At 44.7% G+C, this 27,669-nt stretch overlaps 1 protein-coding gene across 2 annotated transcripts; it reads left to right on the plus strand.

Moving 5' to 3' along the window:
* Positions 1-27,669, plus strand: TIPRL (TOR signaling pathway regulator). 2 transcript variants are annotated; one of them, XM_044266898.1, is made up of 7 exons: positions 1-202; positions 4,663-4,842; positions 5,507-5,606; positions 13,429-13,560; positions 22,586-22,681; positions 24,573-24,635; positions 26,130-27,669. In XM_044266898.1, exons 1-7 carry the CDS (start codon positions 99-101, stop codon positions 26,271-26,273), a joined length of 819 nt encoding a protein of 272 aa, XP_044122833.1. In that variant the 5' UTR covers positions 1-98; the 3' UTR covers positions 26,274-27,669. The 2 variants fall into 2 exon arrangements, with proteins under 2 accessions (XP_044122833.1, XP_044122834.1); XM_044266899.1 differs by having other exon boundaries at positions 116-202; positions 4,668-4,842.

The raw sequence follows: 27,669 nt of genomic DNA on the forward strand, positions 1-27,669 counted from the left end.
GGCTGGGCCGGACGCAGGCGGAGGACCCGGGGTCGGACGCCGCCGCTGCCGCCCTGTCCCAGCGCGCTCCGTGAGGCCCGCGCGGCGCCGCGTCGGCCATGATGATCCACGGCTTCCAGAGCAGCCACCAGGACTTCTCCTTCGGGCCCTGGACGCTGACGGCCGCCAAGACGCACATCATGAAGTCGGCGGACGTGGAGCGGTGAGGCTCGGGCGGCGGCGGGCGGGGGGCCGAGACGCGGGAGGCGCCTGTGCCCCGCCGGGGTCCGGCCGGCTCCGAGCAGAGCGACCCGCGGGCGCCTCGGACCGACGCGCGATGCCGGACGCCGGCGCCGGGGGAGCGCGCGGCGGGGGTTGGCGGGTCGGGGCCGCGCCGGGCGCCCGAGTCGCGGGAGACCGAAGGGCCGCCGCCTCCAGGGAGCGCGTCCACGGACGGACGGGCGGACGGACGGGGCCCTGTCGTGCCCTGGAGCCCCCGAGACGGAGGCGCGGCGTCCGGGCAGGTTCGGGCGCTGGGCCGCGGCCGGGAGGCGTTTGTGATGCGGGACCGCGGGGCGCCGGGCGCGTGGAAAGCCGGGCCGCGGGGGCGCTGCGACCCTGCGCTGCTTCGAGGAGCCGTTTCCGTGCGACTCCGTGCGGGGAGCGACGCTGTCGGGTGCGCGCGCTGCGGGACTTCTCCGACGGTGACGGCGGGGCTGCGGGCTGCGGGGCTGCGGGGACCCGCTGGAAGGGCGCACCTGGCCCTGCCGGCGGTTGACGGGAGGAGCGGTCCGTGCGGACGACGGGGTTTCTGGCTCCGGCCGCGGCCCGGGAAGCTTCGTGGTTGAGCCGCTGGGAAGCGGGACGCGGCCCAGATGGCGGCAGCGGCCGGGGAGAGCCGCAGGTCAGACTGTCCAGCTCTGAGTTGTGCGGGGCCGCAGGCGGGGACGTAGCAGGCGTTTCCCTGGGCACTCGGGAAGCCTGACTGCGCCCGGGTGCGGGTTTGAGGTCATCCGCTTCGGGTTGACACCTGCAGCCGCGGGGACCAGCTGAGCTCCTGCCGCAGTCGTCCCGGAGGGGAGAAGGGTGCGGGGCGGTAGCCGAGGCCACGCTGGTGTTCTAAGACGCGGGCCAAGGAAAGTGGCCAGGGGAGAGGGGCATGAAGGGGTGGTGGGTAGTGTAAGGTAGTAAGTATTTTACTTCTACAACTGGAATATTTTGTAGGGCCGCCAGGTTTCTCCAGCTATATTGGGGCAAATTGAGAGAATCACGTCTTGTATTATTTTATATGCATTCTTCAGTAGAGTAGTTAAGATCTGTGTAATTGGATTTTTTTATTAAAATTTATTCCAGTACATTCCGTCTTCATCTCACTAAATCTTTTAAGTATTTAATATTTTCTTTATAAATTTGTTTCATTGCAGTGGGGATACTTAACATGAGATCTATATTCTTAACAGTTTTTCTTCCATCAGAAGTTTGTAGTGTTTTCCTTGGAAGTAGTGTGCTGGTCTGTCTGTATTTGTCTTTGTCCGTTCGTCCTCGCTGGATGCCTGGGTTGCGGTCATATGTTGGCTGTTGTAAATAATGCTGTAGTGAACATGCGCTTACATAGGTTTCTTCAAATTAGTGTTTTTATTTGGTTCAAATAGAATTGCTGGACTGTGTGGTAGTTCTGTTCTTAATTTGGGGGGGAACCTTATTCTTTTCCATAGTGGCTGCACCAGTTTGCATTCCCACCAACACGGTAGGGAGGGTTCCCTTTTCTCTGCGTCATGGCCATTGCCTGTTATTTTTCTTTGTCATGATAGCCATTCTCACAGGTATGAGGTGGTATCTCATTGTCGTTTTGAGTTGCATTTCCCTGATGATTAGTGATGCTGAACATCTTTTCATGTGTCTCTGCGTCGTCTTCGGAGACATGTCTTTCAGCTGCTCTGCCCATTTCTCATGTATATTGATTGTGTGGGTTCTTTATGTATTTTGGATATTAATCCCTTATCAGGTGTATCACTTGCAGATATCTTCTCCTGTTTAGTAGATTGCTTTTTCATTCTGCTGCTGGTTTCCTTCATCAGCAAAAGCTTTCAGTGTTGTATAGTGCCATTTATTTATTTTTTATTTTGTGCCTTTGGTTGAGAAGACAGAGCCACCATGTATTGCCAAGACCAATGTCAGGGAGCTTATTGCCTCATGTTTCTTCTGGTAGTTTTATAGTTTCTGGTCTTACATTTACATCTTTAATCTATTTTGAATTTATTCTTGTGTACAGTGTAACAAAGTGGTTGTTTCATTTTTTCGATTTTCCAGTTTCCCCCAGCACCACTTATTGAAGAGACGGTTTTTTCTAATTTTATGTTTTTGCCTCCTTTGTTGAAGATTAATAACCTTGTAGGTGTGGGTTTAAATATTTACTTATTTGAGAGAGAGCAAGAGGAAGATCCTACGAATGAACATGCGAGCCGGGGGAGAGGGAGAATCTCAAGCAGGCCCCGCTCTGATTGCAGAGCCTCCTGCGAGGCTAAGGCTCAACAACGCTGAGACGATGACGGGAGCCGAAATCAAGAGTCACAAGCTTAACCCCCTGAGCTGCTCAGGCGCTGCATACGTGTGGGCTTATTTCTGGGCTCTCCGTTCTGTTTCACTGATCAGTGTGTATGTTTGGTGCCAACACCATCCTGTGTTGGTTACTATAGCTTTGTAGTATAGGTTGAAATCAGGGAGCATTTTACTTCTAGCTTTGGTCTTTTTTCTCAAGATTGCTTTGGCTGTTCAGGGTCTTTTGTAGTTCCTCTCCTAACAGATGTTTACGTGTGCGGTGTGTTCCTGTTTTTTGTTTTGTTAAAGATTTTATTTATTTATTTGACAGAGAGAAATCACAAGTAGATGGAGAGGCAGGCAGAGAGAGAGAGAGGGAAGCAGGCTCCCTGCTGAGCAGAGAGCCCGATGCGGGACTCGATCCCAGGACCCTGAGATCATGACCTGAGCCGAAGGCAGCGGCTTAACCCACTGAGCCACCCAGGCGCCTCCGGTGTGTTCCTGTTAACTGCAGGTCCAGTGTCGTACAGCAGGTCTCTGGAGCGTGTCCATCTCTATTTCAGGGGCAGAGGCGGGGGTCAGGGGGAGAATCTCGGGCAGACTCTGTGCTGAGTGCTGAACCTGGCTTGGGGCTTGATCTCACAACCCTGAGATCATGACCTGAGCCAAAATCAGGAGTCCGACATTTAACTGACTAAGTCACCGAGACACTGCCGAATTTCACTATCGTAGACGCCTCATAAAAGTAGGATCATGTAGTATTTGTCTTTCTGCGACTGGCTTTTTTCCTTAGCATAATGGCCGCAAGGTTCATCCATGTCATTCCATATTGCAGACTTTCCTTCCTTTTTTTTTTTTAGGTTGCATTGTATTCTGTTGCATGTATAAACCCTATTTTCTTTATCCACCCCTCTGTGGTCTGGATGGACACTTAGGTTGTTTCCACATCTTGGCTATTGTCAGTAGCATTACAATGAACAAAGGAGTGTTAATTTCTCTAGTACTTAGTATTTTTTGTTTCCTAATAACTAAGAATAAATTTTACTTAAATTTGTGATGAAAAATTAACATTATTAGGTATCATACTAAAGGTGTGCAACTTAAAATGTTAGATCACTGATGTGCATACATACATACACACAGATACAATAAACGTGTCCAGTTTTTCTTACTTTTGTATCATAACCATTTTTCCTATTTTATTATATTTTCTCTTTAAACATTTTGGATGATTCTATAATATTTCATTGCATGGATATACTATAGTATACATAACCGTTTATTTCTTTATGATTGGATTTTCTGAGTATTTCTTTTTTATTATAAAGAAGATGGTTATGAGTATTAATTTGTATAGCTCGTTTCTGCATTGGGGATTATTTATTATAGATTTCCAAAACTGATATTTTGAGTCAGGATATCAATTTGATTAAATTCTTGTTATTTTTTGCTTCATTGGTGCCTCGGGGGATGTAAATTGACACAGTCCTTCCAGAAAGCCATGTAAGCAAGTGCCGCTTTCCCTCATTAGTGTTGCTGCTTTTGCCTTCTTCATTACCACCTTTTAAAACTTGTGATAAGTTGAGAATTTTATTGGAAAGGTTGTTTTTCTACAGCCTACAAGAAACAGGCTCTTTAAGTGCTATCTTCTCTTCATAACTATAATTAATATAATTGTTGTATAAGAACAAAAAGTCTACCAGAAACATGAACCTTATGGAAACATGCGACTGGGGTACATTAGATCATCTCCTAGGCAGTCATAGTAGAATCAGGACCCATATTTATTCTTGATAGGGGTGGATCTTTGTGAACCAGGAATGAAATAAATGTTTCTAATAAGAATCAGTATTTTTTTCCCTTGTTTAATTTTTTCATGCAGGGATTTTTTATTATTCTTATTTTATTTAGTTTTATAATAGCTGCATGGCTGTTCACAAATCCGGAAGTCTTAGGAAAGAAAATGGACACGAAAGCCTTCTGATCTGCTGAAGTTGCTGTTGTAGAACACTTGCACTGAAGGCCTCTGCTTTCCTTGTGATCCCTTAGAACGTCACTCAGAGCACATGGAAGCTTTTGCCTCTGTTGCCCACTTTGTAATCATAAGCGTATTGCAGCTGTTGTCTGACTTTTGGTTGTGCGTAGGTTAGCCGACGAATTGCACATGCCCTCTCTGCCTGAGATGATGTTTGGAGACAACGTCCTGAGAATCCAGCACGGCTCCGGCTTCGGGATTGAGTTCAATGCTACAGACGCATTACGATGTGTGAACAACTACCAAGGGATGCTTAAAGTAGCCTGTGCTGAAGAGTGGCAGGAGAGCAGGTGAGGATCTGGCAGGGTGTGGGTTACATGAGAGAGAACAGTGGAAAGAAACTTCCTTCATGATGTGTGTCTTTTATTAGAGTGAAAGGCAAGTATTGTTATCATACTTGATAGTTGGGTCATTCTAGGATTCATTTGTCTCACCCGTAAAGTGGAGATCTTGAATACTTGGTGAGTTCAGTTGAATTACAGTGGAGCTGAGCTAGTAAGGTTACATTTTTGAACCTGGGGTGTCCTTAGTACACCGTGTACTTTATTGTTCTTGTTTTTGAAGAAAAATAGTTACTTGTGATTTGCATTGTAAATGTAGGGGGCATTGAAATAGAGAAAAATGTATTTTCTCTGATAATCAAATTAGCAGTTATTTACTTTGTGCCAATTATGTACCAGGTACCTTGGAGGATAAAGAGAAGTACAGGTCTTTAAACCATGTCCTCTGGCAGTGTACAGACTAATTGGAGAGACTATATCAGCATATGACAAGTTTAATAACAATAAATATGCAGAAAAAGCAAGAAAGATCTTGTTTTGGTGAATTATGACAAGAATATGTATTGATTAGAATGTTTGTATCACTCTCAGAATGTAATTTGGTATGATACGTGAGTGCAGATGATCTGTATTCTGCGTCATTGAATCTGATCCTTCTTTCTTTGATTCCGAGGACGGAGGGTGAGCACTCCCAAGACGTTCTTAAACCCTACGATTGGACCTACACCACAGACTACAAGGGAACACTACTTGGAGAGTCTCTTAAGTTAAAGGTAAGTCTTATTTTCTGCTTTTATGATCAAGTCATTGTCTTGGACAGTGTCCGCATTCGAACTCCCCAACTGTGGCTTATTTTTTTTTTTTTTAAAGATTTTATTTATTTATTTGACAGAAATCACAAGTAGACTGAGAGGCAGGCAGAGAGAGAGAGAGGGAAGCAGGCTCCCTGCTGAGCAGAGAGCCCCATGCGGGACTCGATCCCAGGACCCTGAGATCATGACCTGAGCTGAAGGCAGCGGCTTAACCCACTGAGCCACCCAGGCGCCCCCTGTGGCTTATTTTTGCTGCTGCTTTCATCCCACTTACTTTCTATCGAGGGAAGCTTCAGAACCTAATGTGAAGAGATTTTGCTTACTGATTATAAACAGAAAAGAAGAAGGCCATAGGGGAAAAATTTTTATTCCAAAAATATGTTTAGTAGCAATGGCAAACTGCCTTAATGTTATCATTATCACTCTCAAATTAAAATGTGTGTCTGGGGGTGCCTGGGTGGCTCAGTGGGTTAAAGCCTCTGCCCCTGGTTCAGGTCGTGATCATGGGGTCCTGGATCGAGGCCCTGCTTCCCCCTGTCTCTTCCTGCCTCTCTGCCTACTTGTGATCTCTATTTGTCAAAATAGATAAAATTTTTTAAAAATCTTAAAAAAAAATGCATCTGCCCTTGGTGTATTGAATTGGGTGATGTAGACAAAACCTGCTAGTTAGTAGCTTGCAGTTTCACAGCTGAACAGACTGGTGGACAGATAGGACTTGTGCTCAGACAGCTTAGCTGTTCGTCTTGCTGCACTGTCCCTGAGCCTGGTTATGACTCTAGGCAGGTACTTACCCTGAGTCTCAATTTTATTAGTAAACTGGGTCAACAGAGACAGTAGCCTCAATAGCAGAGTTTTGACACGAGCTTATCTGTGGGAACGCGCTCAGGAACCCCTCCAGCTCCATGTTAATAATGCAGCCATGTAAACATTGAGAAGAGATGCAGAGTCACTTAAGGGTGCCTGACGCTGGGAAGTAGAATCTGTAGGTCTCATGTGGGGAACTTAGCTGCGTTTTGACATCCTGCAATTTGAAATGAAGAAAATTTGGCTTAGGTTGCAAGTCTCTACCACATTCAGTTACAGAGAAGAAAGTTCCTTTAGTGGAAATAAAGTGATTATTGGAGACCAGATCGTATGTTGGCGCTTAGGCAGGAGTGTTAAGGAGCCAGAGCTGTATATGGGCACCTTGTCTCTGCAGAAGTTTTTGGAGTCTTGGGAAGACAGAAGTTCCTAGCAGGCACTCCGCTCTCTTCGTTTCCTACACTCCTGTAATCCAAGCTTTAACTATTTAACTGCTGCTTCCAAGACAAATATGCATTCTTTGAGAGGACATTTGTGCATTCATTCACTCACTCACTCACTCATTCTATCCTGAGCTCTTCCTCTAAGCTACACACTAATTCTGGGAGCTGTGGATGCAGCCGAAAACAGAATGAGATCCCTCCTGTATAGTCTAATGGGCAGCAAGGTTATTTCAGTCCCTTGATACTGCATAGATTCAAGTTCTCCTTTCTTCTCCTGAGTGAAAACCTTTGTAAAGAACAAAGTTCATTTGATATTTCATTGCCAGGAGTGAGGAAATGGGAACTCATTTTAACTCTTTGCAGGAATGATGCCTTAAAAGTTGACGAATACGTTCCTTTATTGCCTTAAAAAATTGAATAACCATTTTTTAGGCAACATTGTTAGAACTTTGTTGCTTAATCCTCAGAATAACCTTGTATCATCGGCCCTCTTATCCTCGTTTTGTGGGTGAAGAAATGGGTTTAAGCTCTTGAAGTACGTGTCTCTTGAAGTACGTGTCTCTTAATAACGTAATACTGAAGCTGTAGCTAATTGTTAACACCGAAGCTGTAGCTTATTGTTAAGCATGTTTGTTGTATATGGAAGATCACACCATTGGAACATTTTTTACATTTGACTTTGTTAAGAATTTTTTGCCCTATAATATTACCTGGGATTTTAAATTTCAATTCTTCCACCCTTTCTGAAAACAAAAGCCCTGGTGTGTATAGGAAGTATATGCCTGTGGAGGAGAATCTAATCTATGTAAATGGGAAGAATGTCAGAGAATGAGGTGTTAGAATGAAGCCTTTCCTTTTGCCCTTATATTCTTGCCGTTTAATTGCTGGGGGCTGCTGGTGTGTGTGTGTGTGTGTGTGCGCGCACATGTGTACATAGTGTTTTCTCACTCTTTTGGGGCTGTTTTACAGATTATTTTTTGAGTTGTAGCATAGTGCAAGAGACGAGGGCCAGCCGTAGAGTTGTGCCCTTGCTGATTGTTAGCCGGGTCACTCTCAGAACACCTCTGAGATTACAGTGTAAGATGTTGCAAGGTCAGCGGCCTCGTGTGTGCCTGGCAGCATGCGGTCGTCTTCTTCATTCTTGTTGGATAAATCAGTGGACTCGGCCGGAGAGAGGAAGCGGAAGACTGCCTCTTGTAGCTGTACTGCCCTTTAGGAATAAAACGTGGATAATGTCCCTGCATTTGAGAGAGTATTTTTTTAAAAGATGTATTCATTTGTTTGAGAAAGAGTGAGAGGAAGAGAGAGTGTGAGCCAGAGGAGGGAGAGAGGAGGAGGGAGAGAGAGAATCCTTAAGCGGACTCCTCGCTGAGTCTGGAGCCTGGCGCCCGACGCTGCGATCACGACCTGAGCTGACACCGAGAGGCAGGTGCTTCACCGACTGAGCCACCCAGGCGCCCCTAAAAAACCATTCTTTTTTAAAGCTTGTTGGAACATTTGTCAGCTTATTCAGTGTGATTTGATACTTTGAGCTTTTTTCCTCTTTCTTTTTTTTTTTTTACCGTGGTAAAAAACATAACCAAGTTTATCATCTTAACAATTTCTCTGTACGGTAATTCAAATTTATTCATGTTGTCGCGCAGCCAATTTTCAAAACTTTCTCATCTTGAAAAACTAAAACTCTGTACCTGTTAAACGTAGCTCCTCATTTCCTCCTCCCCAGTCCCTGGTGACCGCCATTCTGTTTTCTGTTTCTTTGAGTCTGACCTCTCGATACTTCAGATAAGTGGCATCTTACAGTATTTGTCTTTTCGTGACTGGCTTATTTCACTTAGCATAGCGTCCTCAGGGTTCAGCAGCGTAGCGCGTGTCAGCCTTCCCGTCCTTTATACGGCGCAGGAGTATTTCCGTAGACGGAGGCCGTGCTTTGCTTCCCCGCATTTGTCAGTGAGCGTGGAGGTTGCTTGTCCTTGGCTGCGGCGAACGGTGCTGTTCTGAACCGAGGTGTGCAGACACCTCTAGGAGGTTCTGCTCCGAGCGTCTTGGATGTACACCCAGAAGTGGAATTGCTAGATGGCACAGCAGTTCTGTTTTTAATCTTTTGAAGAACCTCCACACTGTTTTCTACAGTGGCCGCCCCACTTTACATTCCCGTCAGCGATGCCGGAGGGGTTTAGTTTGCATTTCTCTAACGATTCGTGACGTTGAACATCTTCTCAGTCTGAGTGGCCATTTATATATCATCTTCAGTATCTCGGGCTTTCCAAAGTACATTTTTAGGGAGAAGTGTACAGACTTAAACGTTGGAAATGAATGGATTTTGTTCCGTGTAAAGGCAGGGGGAGCCGCACATACTGTACCCCAGCTGATAGCGTTGTTTATCACAGGGACGCGGGTTCACAATTCTAGTGGCCAGTTTGGCAAGGTGAAGACATTCTAGAGATCTCGTTGACAATAGTGTGAATACAGTTAACACTACTGAACCGTATGCTTAAAAATGGCTAAGATGGTAGATTTCATGTTATATGTTACTTTTGGCTGCAATTAAAAGAAAATGTTAAACATAGAGTTACCATATAACACAGGAATTACAGACACTCGAGAGAGTTGGAAAGCCTGTACCCAGGCAAAAACCTGTCCACAGCTATTCACGGCAGCGTCACTCAGAATAGCTAACATGTGGAAAACACCTAAATAATCACCCGTGGATATGCAGAACTGCTGTGTCTGGACAGTGGGATGTTATTTGGCCTTGAGCAAGGAACAAAGTGCTGGTCGCGCGCTGCGGCCGGGTGAGCCTTGGAAGCAGGCTGAGGGAAGGACGCCAGACACAAAACACCCGCGGGTGCGCCAGCATGATTTGCAAAGAGACGAATCTAGAAAAACAGAAGTTAGAGTGGTGGTTTCCAGGGTATGGAGTGGAGAATGAAGAGTTACTGCTAATCGGTTTGGGGATTTTCTGGGGGATGATGCAATGTTCCGGAGTCAGATAGCGGCGAGGACTGCACGGTCTTGTGAGAAGACTAAAAAACCACTGAATTGTACACTTTCAAAGATTGAATTTTATAGTATGGAAGTTATATCTTCATTTTTAAAAAAAGTCACTGTATAGCAGTAATTTCACAATATGTTCCTAATGGTTTGTACTATAGAAACAAAAAGAAAATATTTTTTCTTATATATATTTATATATAAAGATAAATATGTATTTTTTTTTAAGATTTTATTTATTTACTTGACAGAGATCACAAGTAGGCAGAGAGGCAGGCAGAGAGAGAGGAAGAAGCAGGCTCCCCGCTGAGCAGAGAGCTCGATTCGGGGCTTGATCCCAGGATCAGACAGAGAGGAAAGCAGGCTCTCCGCTCAGCGGAGAGCCTGATGCGGGACTCGATCCCAGGACCCTGGGATCGTGACCTGAGCCGAAGGCAGAGGCTTTAACCCCCTGAGCCACCCAGGCGCTCCTCCCTAGGGTCTTTTATTGTCTTGTTATTTCTGTTGGTTCTGGCTCATGGGGTCTAGGCTCCTAAGTGTCTCCGTATTTTTGTCGAAATCGCAGGGTGATGATGGTTTTCTCCAGAGAGGACTTTTGTTGTTTCTGAGAGGCACTGAGGGTATTCGTGGTCAAGGACTTAGTTCTACAGACATTCTGTGGAGCGGGTTTTAGGCTTCGGGGGTTGTAGCCTTCACGTTGCAGCTGCTCGGCTGTGCTGTTGTAGTTGAAGCAGCCAGAGAGTGAGTGAATGGTCATGGCTTTGCTGCAGTAAGATTTTACTTAGGGGCGTGGAAATTTGGGTTTCATCTAGTGAAATCATATGAATTCATATATATGTTCATATAATGAATTTGAGTTTCTTGTGTCATGAAATACTCTTTTTTTTTTTAACTGAACTGCTTTTTCCAATGATTTAAAAAACGTAAAAATGATTCTTAGCTCACAATTCATGGAAAAAATAAGTGATGGGGTGACATTTGGCCACAGCTGGCCTAGGGGTCTTAGTTTGCTAACCTCTGTTTTGGGGCCAGTGTTTGCGGTTTCCAGGCCCATATGATCTAAGAAGCTGTGAAACCCGGGCAGCATTAGCGCACCATCCCCAACTAGGGAGGGCACAGGGCGTTCTGCACGGTGAGCGCTGAGCTGTGATGGAGCCAGCAACTGGCAGAGCCCAGCCTCTCCCCCGGACGGGCCATTCCAGAGGCCGCCAGGCCCAGCCAGCCGACTGCAGCCTCGCTGGCCCTGTCTGGGCTTCCGTCCTCTTTCAGGTCTCGGTCCAGTAGTTCTTCGGCGTCTCGGCCATTTGATGTTTTTAAGTTTTTGTTTTTTCATCCAGCTTTTAAGTTGTCTTCAGCAAGAGGATTTGTCGGAGTTCCTTATTCTGACAATACTAGAAGTTAGAAGTGTTTGATCTGTTTTCAACCGATCTGTTGGTTTTGGGGTTTTTTCCCCCCTTTCTTTTCAGACACCTGAGTTTAGGGAGAACATAAGTAGAGTTGAGGAAAAGAACAGAGAAAGAGAAAATATGTTTTAAACATAGTTTTCCTGGCAAATGAAAAAGATAGTATAGATAAATTCAATATAATGAATATCCCCATATATGAGTATATCTTAGTATATTCCTTAATGTTTTATCCATTATTTTCTGTCATTTTCTTTCAGATATTTTATAAGCACAAGTAAATGGCAAAACTGATAGATTCGGGGCACCTGGGTGGCTCAGTGGGTTAAGCCTCTGCCTTCGGCTCAGGTCATGATCCCAGGGTCCTGGGATCGAGTCCCGCATCAGGCTCTCCGCTGAGCGGAGAGCCTGCTTTCCTCTCTGTCTCTCTCTCTCTCTCTGCCTGCCTCTCTGCCTACTTGTGATCTCTCTCTGTCAAATAAATAAATAAAATCTTTAAAAAAAAAAAAAACTGATAGATTCATTTTGATCGGTCCCTTGTGAAGGTATATACGAAACAGTGAAGTAGTCATTTACTGATAGGAAATTGATTTAATGACTGATTAATTTTTTGGAAATCAGATGTTTTTATAAGGAGGATCTTACAAATGTGTACCTTCAAACTAAAGCTAAATGAAAAGTGAGGAATTTAGAAGTTGTGTTTACACCGACTGAAGTTTTCTGCTCTCAGGCAGTCCTAGAAGCACCAGCTTCTGTCTTAAATGGAAAACGAACGTGCAGGTCACACAAGGGGCTGGTTATGTGCTGCCCCGTCGCCGCCCCTCCCCTCCCTTCCCACTCCCAGTTGGCGCCTGGTGTGTGGCCTCGGGCCTGCTGCAGACGCACTTTGGAGGAGACTGCGGGGGGGGGGGGCACTCTCTCTGAGTGACCGTGGAGGACACGCTTTCTCCTCTCGGGGCTCCAGTGCACGCTGCTACTGCTTGTTCCATACCCTTCCCCCACATCCCATAAAACTCCTTGAAACTGCTCCCCCGCCCTCATCCCTGCAGTCTCCTGCATCCGTCGTCATGTTCTAATCCCGGTCCAGTTGCCAGACTGCGCTCCACTTCCCGAGTCTACCCGTGAGTCAAATTACCCCGTCACGGCTGCTGAGGAAAGTGAGGGATCAGGCACTTACTGAACAGCTGCGGTTCGACGAGGGCTGTCGTGTTCATGGTACTGCGCTGTCAAGGGACAGGAGAGCTGAACCTGTAGTGGAACTGGGTGCGGTCAAGAATGGGTCTCAGATCCTGCCCTGTGGCTGTAGGAGACACTTAGACTTAGTTGAGCTACTGCTAGGACTTGCCGCGTTAACATTGTTGATTCTCTTGTTGGGCTGTGAATGTGTGTCTGCGAGCTACAAAATAATGCGGCGAAGGGATGGCCAGCGTCCTCTAAAGCCCTTCAGAATGCTCATTATCTGTGAAAGTTCTTATTTACGTCATTATTTAAGATTATATATTTATTTATGTATTTGACAGAGATCACAAGTAGGCAGAGAGGCAGGCAGAGGTGGGGGGGAAGCAGGCTCCCCGCTGAGCAGAGACCCTGATGCAGGGCTCGATCCCAGGACCCTGAGAACACGACCTGAGCCGAAGGCAGAGGCTTAACCCACTGAGCCACCCAGGCGCCCCTACTACTTCATTATTTAAAACACTATTTTGTTAGTAGGTTTGGGGAAGCTAGGCTGGGAACCTAAAATATATAACAGGATTCTAATGGGGATTTTTAAAGCTCCAAACCAGTGTATGAAAGGTGGACTTTCACAGCACAAAACTGCTTTGGACGTCTATGGTAGTAGTTCACACTAATTTTCAGATGATTAGTTTTCCGATAATTATAACAGAACACTTGATTTGAATTAGACTTTTATGAATGATGATGAATTTTGACTCCCTCGTTTTCTGAAGTTATAGTATCAGCTACCTGTAGTATCTTAAGTTTTTCAAGGACAAGGAACATATCTCATCTTTCATGTCTACTGGCAACACCCAAAAGTAGACCTGTGTGCTCTGGCTATGAAGACAAGGCTGATAGGAGAACAGTTTTCCTGTGGCTCTAATTCTTTAAATTTTTATGTGTTCCTTCTTGAATTTTTTCTTTCAGGTTGTACCTACAACAGATCATATAGATACAGAGAAACTGAAAGCCAGAGAACAGATTAAATTTTTTGAAGAAGTTCTCCTATTTGAGGATGAACTTCATGATCATGGAGTTTCAAGCCTGAGTGTGAAAATTGTGAGTACCGTGATTTTTGTTTAAAATTAACATCCTTCTTCCATTCTAACCGTTGGTCAGAAATACAAGACTCGCTTAGGAGACTCCTGGTCTTAACATGGCGTCGCGTCAAGTATCACTTGGGTCTAGAGTACATCTTCGTATCCATTATAAATTCACAAACTCTTAGTATATTCCTGAACTTTAGTTTAGCCGAACATTTTCTTTTAAAAGAGGTGCCTGGCTACTTTGTAGTTTGTTTGCTTACTGTTTAATTTGAATTAAAATTATGGCTTAATTTTTACTTTTGAATTAAAAATGCTCCTGAAAAGGATCTACAGACTGTACCTCCATCTCAAGCACAGAAAAGGAAAACAACAACGACACACGTGAACTCCTTACTCCTTTTGTGTTCTTTTCTGTCTGGCGAACAAGCTACTTCCACTTACAATGTATTGGTGGGACACGTTTAAAAAGAATAATACATGCTCACTAGCAGTTGCTCATACGCGTTTACTGTTGGTCATAAATGGGTTTCTAACACTTTATAGAAAATTTTCAACTGAAACTTTGTATTACATGCCTTATCCCATAAGACCCAGCTAAAGTGTTGTCTCCTCTGTATGGCACAAAAAGGCTGCCCCGGGCAGAGTTAAATATTCCTCTGCCAGACCCTCTATAAGTCCTTTCTTTTAAGCCCTCAGTTACAGCACTCTCCAGGTCTGTCAAACACGGGGCCCCAGCTTCCGAAATTGCGCTTGGAGCATAATGGTTGCGGGTATTGTGAGGGACGTGACAAGGAATGAAAACAATAAATCAAAACTTGACTTTCAGAGTCAAGTTTTTCTCTACTTTCACAGAATTTTGGAATTGTAATGAATGTGTAGAGAATCACTTAGTCTAGTTTCTGTGTTTTATAGACAAGGCCCAAAAGTTTGGTTTAGCTACGGTCATGCAACCAGGGACGGTTTTCTTTGTACCATCTAATACATATCATTATTCTCCATTAGAGAATTGTTCCATTAGCACCTTACTCCCTTGTTCACCTGTAACCCTCCTCCAGTTCAGTTCACCATTTAGGTTCGTTCACTTTCCAGCTTCTCCAGTCACGCACCTGTCTGCTCGCCCACCCACCGGCTACGACTCACTGACTATGTGGAAGGTTCCTTAGGGTTTGCCTATCTGGGTATGTGTTAGTATCCAAGTACCTTGATTTATCTGTGTGGGGGCGCCTGTGTTTTTGTCTGTGGAGGAGCTGGAGAGGAGGGGCACAAATGTGTTCTGTGTGCACCAGAGGAAACAGTAATTAAGTCTCAAGCTGAGGAGCAACATCGTCTTAAAATGTTCTTTCCTTTTATCTCGTGTAACTTATTTTTATTTTTAAATTTTTTATTATTTTTAAAGATTTTATGTATTTATTTTGCAGAGAGAGAGTGAGAGAGAACCAGAGCACAAGCAGAATGGCAGGCAAAGGGGCTCCCCGCTGAGCAAGGAGCCTGGCGTGGGACTTGATCCCAGGACCCTGGGATCATGACCTGAGCCCAAAGGCAGATGCTTAACTGACTGAGCCGCCCAGGCGCCCCTATTTTTATTTTTTTTAAAAGATTTATTTGAGAGAAAACACAGGCACAGGTAGGGGAAGGGCAGAGGGAGAGACAGACTCTCAAGAAGACTCCGTGCTGAGCTCTCCTAGCCCCACACAGGGTTGATCTTACCACCCTGAGATCACTTGCTGAGCTAAAGCCAAGAGTGAGCCCCTCGATGAACTGACTTCACCACCCAGGCGCCCCTTATCTCCCCTTATCTCATGTAATTGAATTTTTTTAAAGATTTTATTTATTTGAGAGAGAGTGCACACAAGCGGGGCGCGGGGAGCAGAGGGAGAAGCAGCAGCAGACTCTGTAGCGAGTGAGGGCCCAGAGGCAGGGCTCCACGCTGCGCTCCGTCGCACACCCCAGAGATCATGACCTTAGTGGAAATCAAGAGTCCAATGCCCAACCAGTGAGTCCCCCAGGCGCCCCCAAATGAAGTTCCTTCTGTAGAAGCAAAGATTAGCCTGGTAAACACAAGTGTAGGTGAGAAACCAGGAACGTGGTGCATGGGGAGCTGAGGAAGACGTGAGAGCCAGCATTGGGCTGCAAGGGGATCCTGGACTGCGTTGGTGTCCCCTAGACGAAAAACATTGGTTATAGCTTTTAGCAAGTAAGATACTGTTAGTCACCTTGGCGAGCGCATTGTTAAGTTACACGGAGAGGGGGTAAGTGAAGGACGCGGAGGTGGAGACAAGGAGTAGACCCGACTTCCAGAAAGCTTCCTGGATGAGAAGAAACAGAGATGTGCCGATGAGAGGACATGAGTTGACAAAAGTGTGTGTGCTTTTGTTTTTTTTAAATATGGGGAGTATGGTAGGATCTTACGAAGGCTTCTCACAAGGGCGTGGTCAGTTATGAACTCCGTTTCTAGATGCACTCTTTCCTCTGGAAAATGGGAGTTGGAACTGAAAACCCATCTTCTAATCATGGCCTGGTCTTCTGGGGATCATCCCCGACCTGGGTGCTCACCGAGGTTTGCTTCATTAGAACAAAAGATGTTCCTAAGTGCTCTTATCACTTAGGAGTTTACAAGGGTTTCTGAAGCCCTCTGTCAGGAACCAGAAACAGAGACCAAGATGCGTATTTTCTATTACTTCACAGACACTGTTAGATACGTGTCTGTATTGTCTCCTTATCCTTGGGAAGATTCTAGACAGTGAGCAGAAATGGAGGGTCAGAAATACTAAGAAGCTTGCAGTCACACAGTGGATCAGTCTGACTCTGCCTTTGCTCAGGAGAGGAAGGGGAGCCTTCGGCAGGAGAGATGCTGCCACTGCGGTGACAGGAGGAGAGGGGGATGCGGTGGAGGTGAGCCTACCTCAAGTCCAGTGATGCCCCAACCTGGAGTTTTATCAGAATTACCTAGGCACATGAGAGATTTAATTATCTCTTAACACAGGGGACAAGGACTGTTTCCTGCCTGGCTGTCCATAGTGTACTTGCGGTACGTGTGTGGACTGGAAAGTTGGGTAGGCACGTGGCCATGGAGGGAATGGGTCACGTGGTCCAGATCTGAGTTGTAGGTGTGTAAGTTTCTCCAGCCAGACCCGGGAGGGAGGACCACCATGTGGTGGACCACCGTGACGGTGAGGTATTTGCGAGCTGGTTTTGTGACAGCTGCCAGTAGCTTCAGGCTGTCATGCCGCCCGCCCTTGCCTGAAGATGAAGCAGCAGGACCATCTCCGGAGCCCGTGCAGGGTGCTTCCCACGCAAGCTCACTTGAGGCCACTCATTGGCCTTTTTACTTAGAGCGTTTTCTGACTTTGCATTTTTCCCACTTGCTTTCAGATAAAATATGAACCATCTCAGATTATTTTTAGTTTAACAGAGCTCTCTGAGGACCTTCAAAAATAAGTATAAAATTTTAAGGGCTGCCTTCTATCTTTCCCCATGGCTAGGAGTTTGATTGGAGCTATGAAATAAACAGGTGACCCTTGAACAGGGTAGGAATTAGGGGTACCAGTGACCCTCCCTTAGAAGCTGAAAATCCTTAGGGCACGTGGGCGGCTCCATTGGTTAAGCGGCTGCCTTGATCCTGGGGTCCTGGGGTGGAGCCCCAGGGCAGGCTCCCTGCTCTCCCACTGCCACTCCCCCTACTTGTGTATGCACACACTCTCTCAAATAAATAAAATCTTTAAAAAAAAAGTTGAAAATCTTTGGACAACTTTTCACTCCCCCAAAACTTAACCACCAGTGGCCTGTTGTTCACCAGAAGTCTTACCGATAACATGAACAGCCGGTTACACTTATTTTGCATGTTATATGTCCTATTCTCTTACCATATAGTAAGCTAGAGAAAAGAAAATGTTACCAAGAACATCGTAGCGAAGAGAAAATAGAGAAGGGAAAATTGATCAGAAGAAATCGGCGTATGTGGACTTGCACAGTTCAGACCTGTGTTGTTCAGGGGACAGCTGTATAGATGATCTTTCACTTTCCAAACATTCTTGGAATCATCTGGGGTAAGGGTAGTAATGTTCATTGCCTTTATTTGGTGTTTTAAACTTGGCCAGAAAACCGCTAAAAACTTACTGTTTTAGAATTGTAAATCTAGTTGCTTATGAATGTTTGTTTTTTTGGTTTCCTTAATAATTACAAAACACTTTTAAAGAAATGATAGCGAAATGTGGAAGTTGCTTATATAAGCAAAGTAACTTCCTTTACATTCTGGAGATTGTTAGGTAGAGCCTTTTAGATTGTTTTTAATGTATTTGTTTCAGGTTTTGAAATGTTTTTAACCATCTTAATCTTTAATTCTAAATCTAGACAGTTTTAATTAAAAAAGAAAATTTCCTGTGCCCAGATCCCCAGGGAGAAAGAGTAGATTCAGAGCTCTGTGCACCATGAGCTCTGGGATTTCTGGATTTGCTTTAGGGAGTTTTTCGGAGTTTTGATAATTTTGTGTTTGTGGCATTACCTATATCTACAGGATGTTTCACAAATTAATTTTTTTTAAAGATTTTATTTATTTGTCAGAGAGAGAGCACAAGCAGGGGGAGCTGCAGAGGGAGAGGGAGAAGCAGGCTCCTCACTGAGCAAGGACCCTGGGATGGTGACTGAGCCACCCAGGCATCCCTGATTTGTTTTCTAAATCAGGTTCTTAGAGCAAAGCTTGTTTTTAGGTTAGGATTTTGTATTCTAATATACTGTGCTTGGTAGGATTTATAGCTGATATGACTTGTCTGTCAAAGATGAAAAGGAAAGCTATTTTCATGCTAATGTGGAAGTTTTTAGCTTTCAAAGGAAGCAAATTCCCTATCTCCCAAATACCGATAATGCCCTTATGTTCTGTAATGGTTTTTACAGCTAGTGGTTAGTTCCATTCTGAGTCCTCAGGAGTGAATGTTGTCTGCCTTTTGCTTCGTGCTTTACTCAAAGGTGCAAGTACACCAGGTAGGGACCCATCTTTCCTCTCAAGGGACAGAGGCAGTGCCAGCGCGGACGTAGCTTTTGTTGAAATGCGGTCCTGCTGCAATGCGGTATTTCACAGGGACAGGCCCAAGGGATTGTTTCTTTACACCCCATGATTACAGATGAAGAAGGAGACCTTGGGTGGGTTAGTGACTTGCTCTGAATTAGTGGGTCTCAACCGAATTACACACATTGCTCCATTAGTTTTTTGGTTTTGTTTTGTTTTACCAAATACTTTAAGCGCCCCTCCCTTTTACTTTCCTGAAATGGAATTCATAGATTAAAATAACTCACCTTCTTTCCAATAAGCCAACATAATGTCCTAACTATAAAATAAAAGAGAAATAAGAGGAAATTGATTTAAAATAAAATGTGTGTTTCGGTCTGTAAGTGCACTGAACGACACCATGAAGTAGTCCTGTGCCTCCGTCCGAGTACTGACTCACTGCACGCCACAGCTAGAGGCCTCGGCTGGCGGAGGCGCCAGGTACCAGCAAGGGACTCAGACGACACAGGACTGCCATTGCTGGTATAATTTTTCAGAATTGGTGAACAGCCCTTAAATAATGTTCCGAGTGAAGCAAGGTGTAGTCTTAACCTCAGTTACAAGGTCAGTGCATTCCTTGAGTGAATCTTGCATTTATGTGTAAAATGCAATTAGGTTTTCAGGTCAGATCAATATAAATTGTTGTTTTGTTTTGTTTTAACCCATGTGAGTGCCAGTTAAGATAATTCGGAGGTTTCCTGGCTGCAGGACCGGACTTCTCGTGTCGGACTGTCCAGCTGCGGGGTCTCGAGCATCCCCGGGCCTCAGCTGCCAGAGGCTGCGGTTGCTCATCATTGTGAGGAAAACACCCAGGAGTTCCCCAGCTTCTCCTACAAGAGAGCTGCTGCCTCCGAATACATGCGGTCGAATTGTGCCCTTGGGACTAGAACTAGGGTCTTCTAACTCCTGGTCCCCCTCTGCCGTGCCGCAGTGACGGCTCGCTGTGTTGTGCCAGTGTGACTGTTAACAACTAACTAGGAGATCGGAAACAGTGTTGCCCATCAGTCTCTCCAGTAATTACACGTAGCACTCTGTCCAGCGGCAGTGCGACTCCCAGCCAGTTGTGACGGAGCCAGATGGCACAGGTCAGGTCTTCCTCCAAGTTCTTCGTTCTGTGTCTTGCTGCGAGGTCTGGTGCGGATAATCCCGCCCGAGTGCGGCGCGGCCGGGAGCGTTTTCTCCGCAAAGGCAGCTCCAGCCTCTCTCGCCCGGTGCCGGCTGCCGTGTCTCGGCGGCAGGGACGCGAAGGTGAACCCAGCACTGTTCGCTGTTTGTTCTCGCTGCTGTGGGGCCTGCGGTCCCGTGGAGGGGCGGGGGCTGTAGGCAAGTACACGGAGGTAGTTCTAAATCTGTCGGTCTGTAAGGGAGTGGGGAGGAGATACCCAGAGAAACCTGTGGTTCTGGAATGCTAGGAAAGCTTCTCTGTAGAAGCGACATCGACACTGAGATCCAGAGGTAAGTAAGCATCACGTCCGGCAACAGGGTGTGTAGACGTGCTAAGGCAGGGGCACCGGGGTGGCTCAGCAGGTTAAGTGTCCGACTCAGGGTTGTAGCTCAGGTTATGCTCTCAGGGTCCTGCGAGGAGGCCCGAATCGAGCTCTGCACTCAGTGGGGGGTCTGCTTGAGATGATCCCTCCTCCCTGCCCAAATAAATAAATAAATAAATCTTGGGGGTCCTAAGGAAGGAGAGCTTGGCCTGTGGCTGGTGACTGTCTCAGCAGTAAAGCCACTGTTAGTAACGCGCCGTCCTGTTACTTCTTCACTCCTGTTCACGCTGCTCTGTGCTCCTGCGGAGTTACGGGCAGCGCCCTGAAGATACTGTGCTGGTGCCTGCCTCCGACCTTCTTATACGTGCTCTCACCTCTGTTTGAAACTCTCCTTCCCACCCGGCTCTTCTTCCCATGGTCAGCTTCCCGCGGCCTTCTCTGACTCTCTCCAGCAGACGTAGGCACCTCTCCCTCTGCGTGCTTCTGAGTCTGGCCACCCCCCGCATCGTGCTTCTCTGTTTCCCTCTTTGATAAACTTCCTGACCATTAGGATTCTGTCTTTTCTTTTTTTTTTTCTTTTTTTTAAAGATTTTATTTATCTGTGTGACAGAGAGAGATGACAAGAGAGGGAACACAAGCACAGGAGAGCTGGAGAGGGAGAAGCAGGCTCCCCGAGGAGCAGGGAGCCTGATGCAGGGCTCTATTCCCAGACCCAGGAACCATGACCTGAGCCCAAGGCAGACGCTTAATGATTGAGCATCCTGGTGCCCCTGGGATTGTGTTTTATTTATATAAATCCAAGGCCTACTATAAGAAGAACTGGACTTTAGTAGATAAGTTTTATTTAGTAAATGGTCAAGCACTTTTTAAAAAAGAAACAGTCGTGGGGCGCCTGGGTGGCTCAGTGGGTTAAGCCGCTGCCCTCGGCTCAGGTCATGATCCGAGAGTCCTGGGATCGAGCCCCGCATCGGGCTCTCTGCTCAGCGGGGAGCCTGCTTCCTCCTCTCCCTCTGCCTGCTTCTCTGCCTACTTCTGATCTGTCTCTCAAATAAATAAATAAAATCTTTAAAAAAAAAAAATTAAAAAAATAAATAAATAAAAAAGAAACAGTCTTTATTTATTTATTTTTTAAGTAATCTCTACCCCCAGCATGGGGTTTGAGCTCATGACCCTGAAATCAAGAATTGCACGCTCTACTGATGAAGCCACCCTGGTTCCCCCAAACATACTCTTCTTCTTCTTCTTCTTCTTTTTTTTTTTAAAGAGGGAGAGAGATGTTGGGGAGGGGCGGAGGCGGGATGGAGAGAGAGAATCTTAAGCAGGCTCCATGCCCAGTGTGGAACCTGACGCGGGGCTTGATCTCTCAGCCCTGAGATCATGACCTGAGCCAAGATCAGGAGTTGGACGCTTAACCGACGGAGCCACCCAGGTGCCCCAAAATATTCTTTTTAAAGATGTAAAGACCCCACACACTATTCAGCCCCTCCTTCCCTACCACAGGACCAGCCTCATTCGACTATCACTGACTTCCTGGCTTTCTTCAGTGGTTTACACTTGGAAAACAGAAATGTGTAGATATGACACAGAGGAAAGTTGTTAAGAACATGTTATAATGAGGGCGCCTGGGTGGCTCGGTGGGTTGAGCCGCTGCCTTCGGCTCGGGTCATGATCTCAGGGTCCTGGGATCGAGCCCCGCATCGGGCTCTCTGCTCAGCAGGGAGCCTGCTTCCTCCTCTCTCTCTCTCTGCCTGCCTCTGCCTACTTGTGATCTCTCTCTGTCAAATAAATAAATAAAAAATCTTAAAAAAAAAAAAAAAAGAACATGTTATAATGGTCTGATAAATCAGTCTTTGGCTGTATGAGATAGTACTTAATTGGTTGCACTGAATTAGACCATTCTATTTAAGGTCTCTATTAATGTAAAGTGAATAAGACACAGGTAACAACAAAGAAATAGGTTATTCTTTAATTTTGGTATTACTGGGGTTGACATTTACTGCAAATTTTTAAAGCGACCATTGTTTGTTTATTTTTAAGATTTTATTTATTTATTTGACAGAGAGAGATCACAAGTAGGCAGAGAGGCAGGCAGAGAGAGAGAGGGAAACAGGCTCCCCGCTGAGCAGAGAGCCCGATGCGGGACTCAATCCCAGGAGCCTGGGATCATGACCTGAGCTGAAGGCAGAGGCTTTAACCCACTGAGCCACCCAGGTGTCCTTAAATCAGCCATTGTCATTTTCATAATAACGTATTTTTTAAATCTTTAACCTCAATATCTTTTGACCAAAAAATATTTTTTTATTGTAGGAAACTGAAGCCAGGATGTTTATATTCTAATATATTGAGCCTTGAAACTATGACAAAGAACGTCTAGTTTAGAGATTTCTGTATACTGCTAATTCAGTCTTCCTCTCATGCCTTTAGAATTTTCATTTTCAAAAAAAAATTATTTTCTTTTAGCAAAGTAATAACATATTTAATTTTCATTAAAATATTTCTATTTTTTTCAGAGAGTGATGCCTTCTAGCTTTTTCCTGCTATTGCGATTTTTCCTGAGAATTGATGGGGTGCTTATCAGAATGAATGACACAAGACTTTACCATGAGGTATGTGTTCTTATTTCATGAATATACTGGTTGATGTTGGGCTTGTACCTGTTGTTTCATTGTCTGGTTGGGAATTTGAAGTGAAACACTGCTTTATATTTTATGACAGTCCTTCTGACCTTTAAGATAGGGTGTTCTACATGCACTGTTGATGGCACAGGAAACGAAACAGCACATCTTTTCTGAAAGTTCTGGTAGCTAAAAATGTTTTCTAAAGGACACTCCCCAGTGGGGCATGTCTGATGCTTCTGAAAAAACCTCACACGTACTTCATCTGTGTTTAAGAGAACTGTCCCTTAATTCTTACCTTTGTTCATCCTATTAGCGCTTATATAATGTCTTTATTAAAAATGCCAGTCACACGACCTCCTGGAGTTGGTATTACATAATCATTGTGATAGTCACGCTGAAGTTTGGAAGCTCGGTACTCCCTCTGAAGGAACTGCCGACATACAGGCTTTTCCAAACAGTGTCTAAAAAATCGAGTCACGGAAGTTCCTCCGGTAGCTTACAGCAGCCTGCCCTTTGGCAATGGGTCGGTAGCCTCTGGTTTGTGATCGTGTAGAGGGTGGATTAGAGAAGAGAGCACCAGAGTCAGTAGGGCAGTGGTGGTGACGGACTCTCACCGGCACCCTGTGGAAGAAGAGCGGTCACTGTCCCTGGTCACAGCTGAGGCAGCGGCAGCAAAGACACCAGGTGGTCACTCGCCCAGGTTCTACGGTGAACAGGTGGCGGAAGTGGAATTTAAGCCCAGTAAGACGGGGTTGGTGCCCAAGTCATGCGCTCGGGGGCGGGGGGGTAGGGTTTCTTCCCTCAAAAAACTATGGTTTTTTTCTTTTTTAAAAGTGGTGGCAAAGTACTAAAGATAGGCTGTATTTTTCTGCCTTAGAAGTGTGTGTGTGTGTGTGTGTGTATAACGGGTGTTTATAATTGTAATATATACGCATATGTATATGGACGTTTGTGGCAGCGAAAGGAGGCGGGAGCTTACTGTTTACCGCATGGGCGCGACTTAAACTATTTAATTTACGTCCATATGGCTGAAAGTGGACTGCCACTAAAAATGAGTGGCAGAGAGTTGACATTTAATTGATGTGTAAAGATACGCATCTCAGATTTGTATTTTAAAAAGCAAGTGAACATACGTAAGTGGTGTGGAGATTTCTGAATGTTAAAAGATAGTATTATCTGTAGAAGCTGTGGTTGCTCTCTACTTCTGTATTATCTGATTTTAGTGAGCAGTAATGTTTTATTGATTAAAGATAAAATTTACATTTATTAATAGAAAAGATTAAAACTTTAAGGGAGTTTAATCTTGTGTGAATTTTCTTTTATTGAATAATGTTTCACCAAAAAACAAATTGTAATAAATTTTTTTCTAAAACCTAGCTTTAAAAAGTTGGAAATGGGAAAAGTCGAAGTCTAAAAATGTGATTTATTAAATAAGCAATTTCAAGAATTTTGCGGAAATGGGAGAGAATAAAATTTAACCTTTTTTTCTTTACACGTGAGAGTAGCCAGGTTATGTAGATCGGTGATGATAAAGCTTAAGGAAAAGATGTAGTTTCAAACGTGAATGTTAAAATCTCTTGCACATATCATTTGCAAATATACGTATTGTTTTTAAAGTTAAACTTCTGCTTGTATTTCTGTTACATGGTAATTCTTAAGTCTGTTTACATATGATATCACTGTGATTTATAGAGATTGGTATTAGTAATTAAGAAATCTTGGTGAAAATTAATTGTCTCATGGCAGCATGAGAATTCTTGTCAGACTTCCTGCTGCTTTGTAAGCAGTTCTGTTGTCCTAGGCAGTGCTGTTTGAGAGAAAGGACTTTGTAACAATAGAAATAGATTTATTGCAACCTTTTTTTATTTTTTCAACATAGGCGGACAAGACCTACATGTTACGAGAATATACATCACGAGAAAGCAAAATTGCTAATTTAATGGTACAGTATTTTAATACCAGTTTTTAGAAGTTGACTTTCAATGTTCATTTTGCATGTTTCCACCCAAATCTGAATCCCTAAATCTATCAAGTCACCTAATAAGCCTCTAAAAGATAAATCCTACTGGAACATAAGGTTCCTGAGCTCACCTCAGATACAAAACCAGTCAGAGCTTTTGTACGTACCAGAGCCGTCTTCTAGTCTACTTTCCACTTTTTACTCTGGGAAACAGAGCCAGAGCTGTGACTTACCGCAGGTCACACCGCTGTTTGCTGGTGGCTCCGAGTGGCTCCGGTGCCATGTTCTCTCCACTTAGCACCTTGTCACCCTCTAATTTCTTTCTACCCAGTCTCTTTTTTTCTCCTTAAAATGTGATAAATTTGTGCCATACCTTGTTTTGGCCTAATTTTCTTTATTTTTTGCTCTCCTGGGACTTGTAAAGGGCTTCTGCAAATCTGTAGGATTCTGTAATAGGTTGCTTCAAAAGTCATACCTTTTTTGCAAATACGGCTGTGATTTAGAGAGATTGATACCGCTCAGGCTCACTTCTGTGTGGATGTAGAGTATACGTGGGTAGGAAAAGTCACTTAGAGTCCATCGTAGGCCACATCCTGGCTCTGTCTAAAGGCTGGTGCTTTAAGGTGCAAAAACATTAGTAAAGGGGGATGAGATTAAGATGCAGTAAAAAAAGAAATCTTTTTAAGTAGGCTTCACACTAAACATGGAGCCCAGGATGGGGTTTGAACTCATGACCTTGAGATCAAGACCTGAGCTGAGATCAGGAATCAGACGCTTAGGGGCGCCTGGGTGGCTCAGTGTGTTAAAGCCTCTGCCTTCAGCTCAGGTCATGATCCCAGGGTCGTGGGATCGAGTCCCACATTAGGCTTCTTGCTCAGTGGGGAGCCTGCTTCTCCCTTTCCCTCTGCTGCTCCCCCTGCTTCTGCTCTCTCACTCTGGCAAATAGATAAAAAAAAAAGGAGCAGACATTTCACCGACTGAGCTACTCAGGCACCCCAAGATGTATTGAATCCTTAATACATGTGTGGGAGCATTGTAAATAACCTATCCCTGTAAGCTTTGAGGAAATCCTCCGTTCAGACGGCTGCATGATTCAGTAACAAGAGATACCCGTTGTCCTCAGAATCACCTAATGATGCTCCTCGTATACGTATATTACGAACAGGTATTACAGCTCCTTCTAAACGGGTGTGTTGGGGCACCTGTGTGGTGCAGTTAGTTACGTGTCTGACGCTTGGATTCGGCTCAGGTCATGATCTCGGATCGAGAGGTCGAGCCCTGTGTCAGCCTCTGTGCTTGGCATGGAGCCCGCTTCAGACTCTCCCTCTCCCCTCTCCCCCCCCACCTCCCCCCAGATAAATTGTTTAAAAAAATAAAATAAAATTGGTGTGCTTTGTGAGTACTTGAACCAAAGCATTTCTTAAAAGTACCGGTGTGGTCAGTGAATCTGTGCTAACATGATTTCTGTATTTCCAGCATGTTTCACCTTCCCTCTTCACGGAACCTAATGAAATATCACAGTATTTACCGATCAAGGAGGCAGTTTGCGAGAAGCTACTATTTCCAGAAAGAATGGATCCTAACCCTGCAGACTCACAAGAAAGTGCACCTGCGGAATAGAATGTGATACAGCATACACTCACCGTGGAATCTGACTGGGGACCTTAGCTATTTGGAGGGGGTATTTTTATTCTGAGAATTACTTGCCTTGTTTATGTGCAGATTTTCTGTAGCCTTAAAGGAAAAAAAAAAACCACAAAGGATTGTTGCAGGCAGGTTCCACTCAACGGCTTTGTGTACTGTCTGTCTTCAGATTCATATTCCAGATTTATATCTTCTGGAGTTAAGTTTGGATTTCTAACTGTTAGAGTGTGATCTCACTAGTGGTGTGTGTGTGCCTCACATGCAGTGGGCATAATCTGCGTCCGTCGTGAGACACTGTCTCCGACCCCGAAGGTCAGTGTCAGTCACAGAATCACAGCACCTTGTGGCTTCCTGATCATGCTTGTTGGTGTGCTAGCTCTTTCCTTTGGGCTTTTTGGTTTGTGCGCACTTCTGGAGAGCTGTGAGTTGCCTTTTAGGAAACTGATGTTGTAAATGATCTTTACCCACACACACACAAATATATATATATATATATTTCCACTTTAAATTTAAATGGCTTTTGGAGTCTTTGAGAAGATTTCAGACACAGAACTGAATAGCAGCCTAGGGTTTGGGCAGACTGACGGTGCTCTATCCGTGGACACACCTGAGCGTGGCTCGCCGGCCGCAGGGAGCTGTCAGCTGCCCTTCCTTCGTCTTTAGGTGCTTTTTCCTATGTGCGGTTCTACTTTACTGACGTTTTTTAACTTCATTTTCCATGCAACCTCGGAATGAATAAATCCATTGAATTGAATTTGTACTGTTGTGTATCTAATTTTATCAGCCAGATTTTGTCACGGTGATTTTGGTATTTGTTTGCCTTCTGCTGCGTCACCTGCAAGGTATAGGAAATCAGGATTTTGTTGGCTTTAAGAAAATACGTGGCATGTTCACTGTCTATTAAATATACCTGTATTTAATCTTTTCTCGTAGGACAGAAAAGTGTATATATTGTGCTCAGCCTTCTGTTGTATTTTATTTGCCATGCGGGTTTGAACAGAATAGACTCTTTATTCATACAGGATATATAAGAAAAGAAAAACTTGTAAGAATATTCATTAGTTGAAGTTTTTGGGCAACATCATATATATTCCTAACTTGAATCGGTTGTCTTAGTCTCTGAGTCAGGTTTAGGTGACTTATTTCCAGAATCCATTGCTAAAAATTGTGGGAAATTAAAAGAGTTGATCTTTTTTATAGAGGGTGGGAAGTTGATAGGATGAGTGTGCTTCTGGAAGCTCCTTGAGTGTATTCCTGTGGAGAAGACCCAGAAAGCCTCTATTTGCCCGTTGCTAAGTAAGACATACGCCATTTCATATTTATTTGTTCCCAGCGTCTTTTTGTAAGAAAAGAATAAACAATAAGGAATTAC

Source organism: Neovison vison, chromosome 10 (genome assembly GCF_020171115.1).
Source record: "Neovison vison isolate M4711 chromosome 10, ASM_NN_V1, whole genome shotgun sequence".
NCBI lineage: Eukaryota > Metazoa > Chordata > Mammalia > Carnivora > Mustelidae > Neogale > Neogale vison.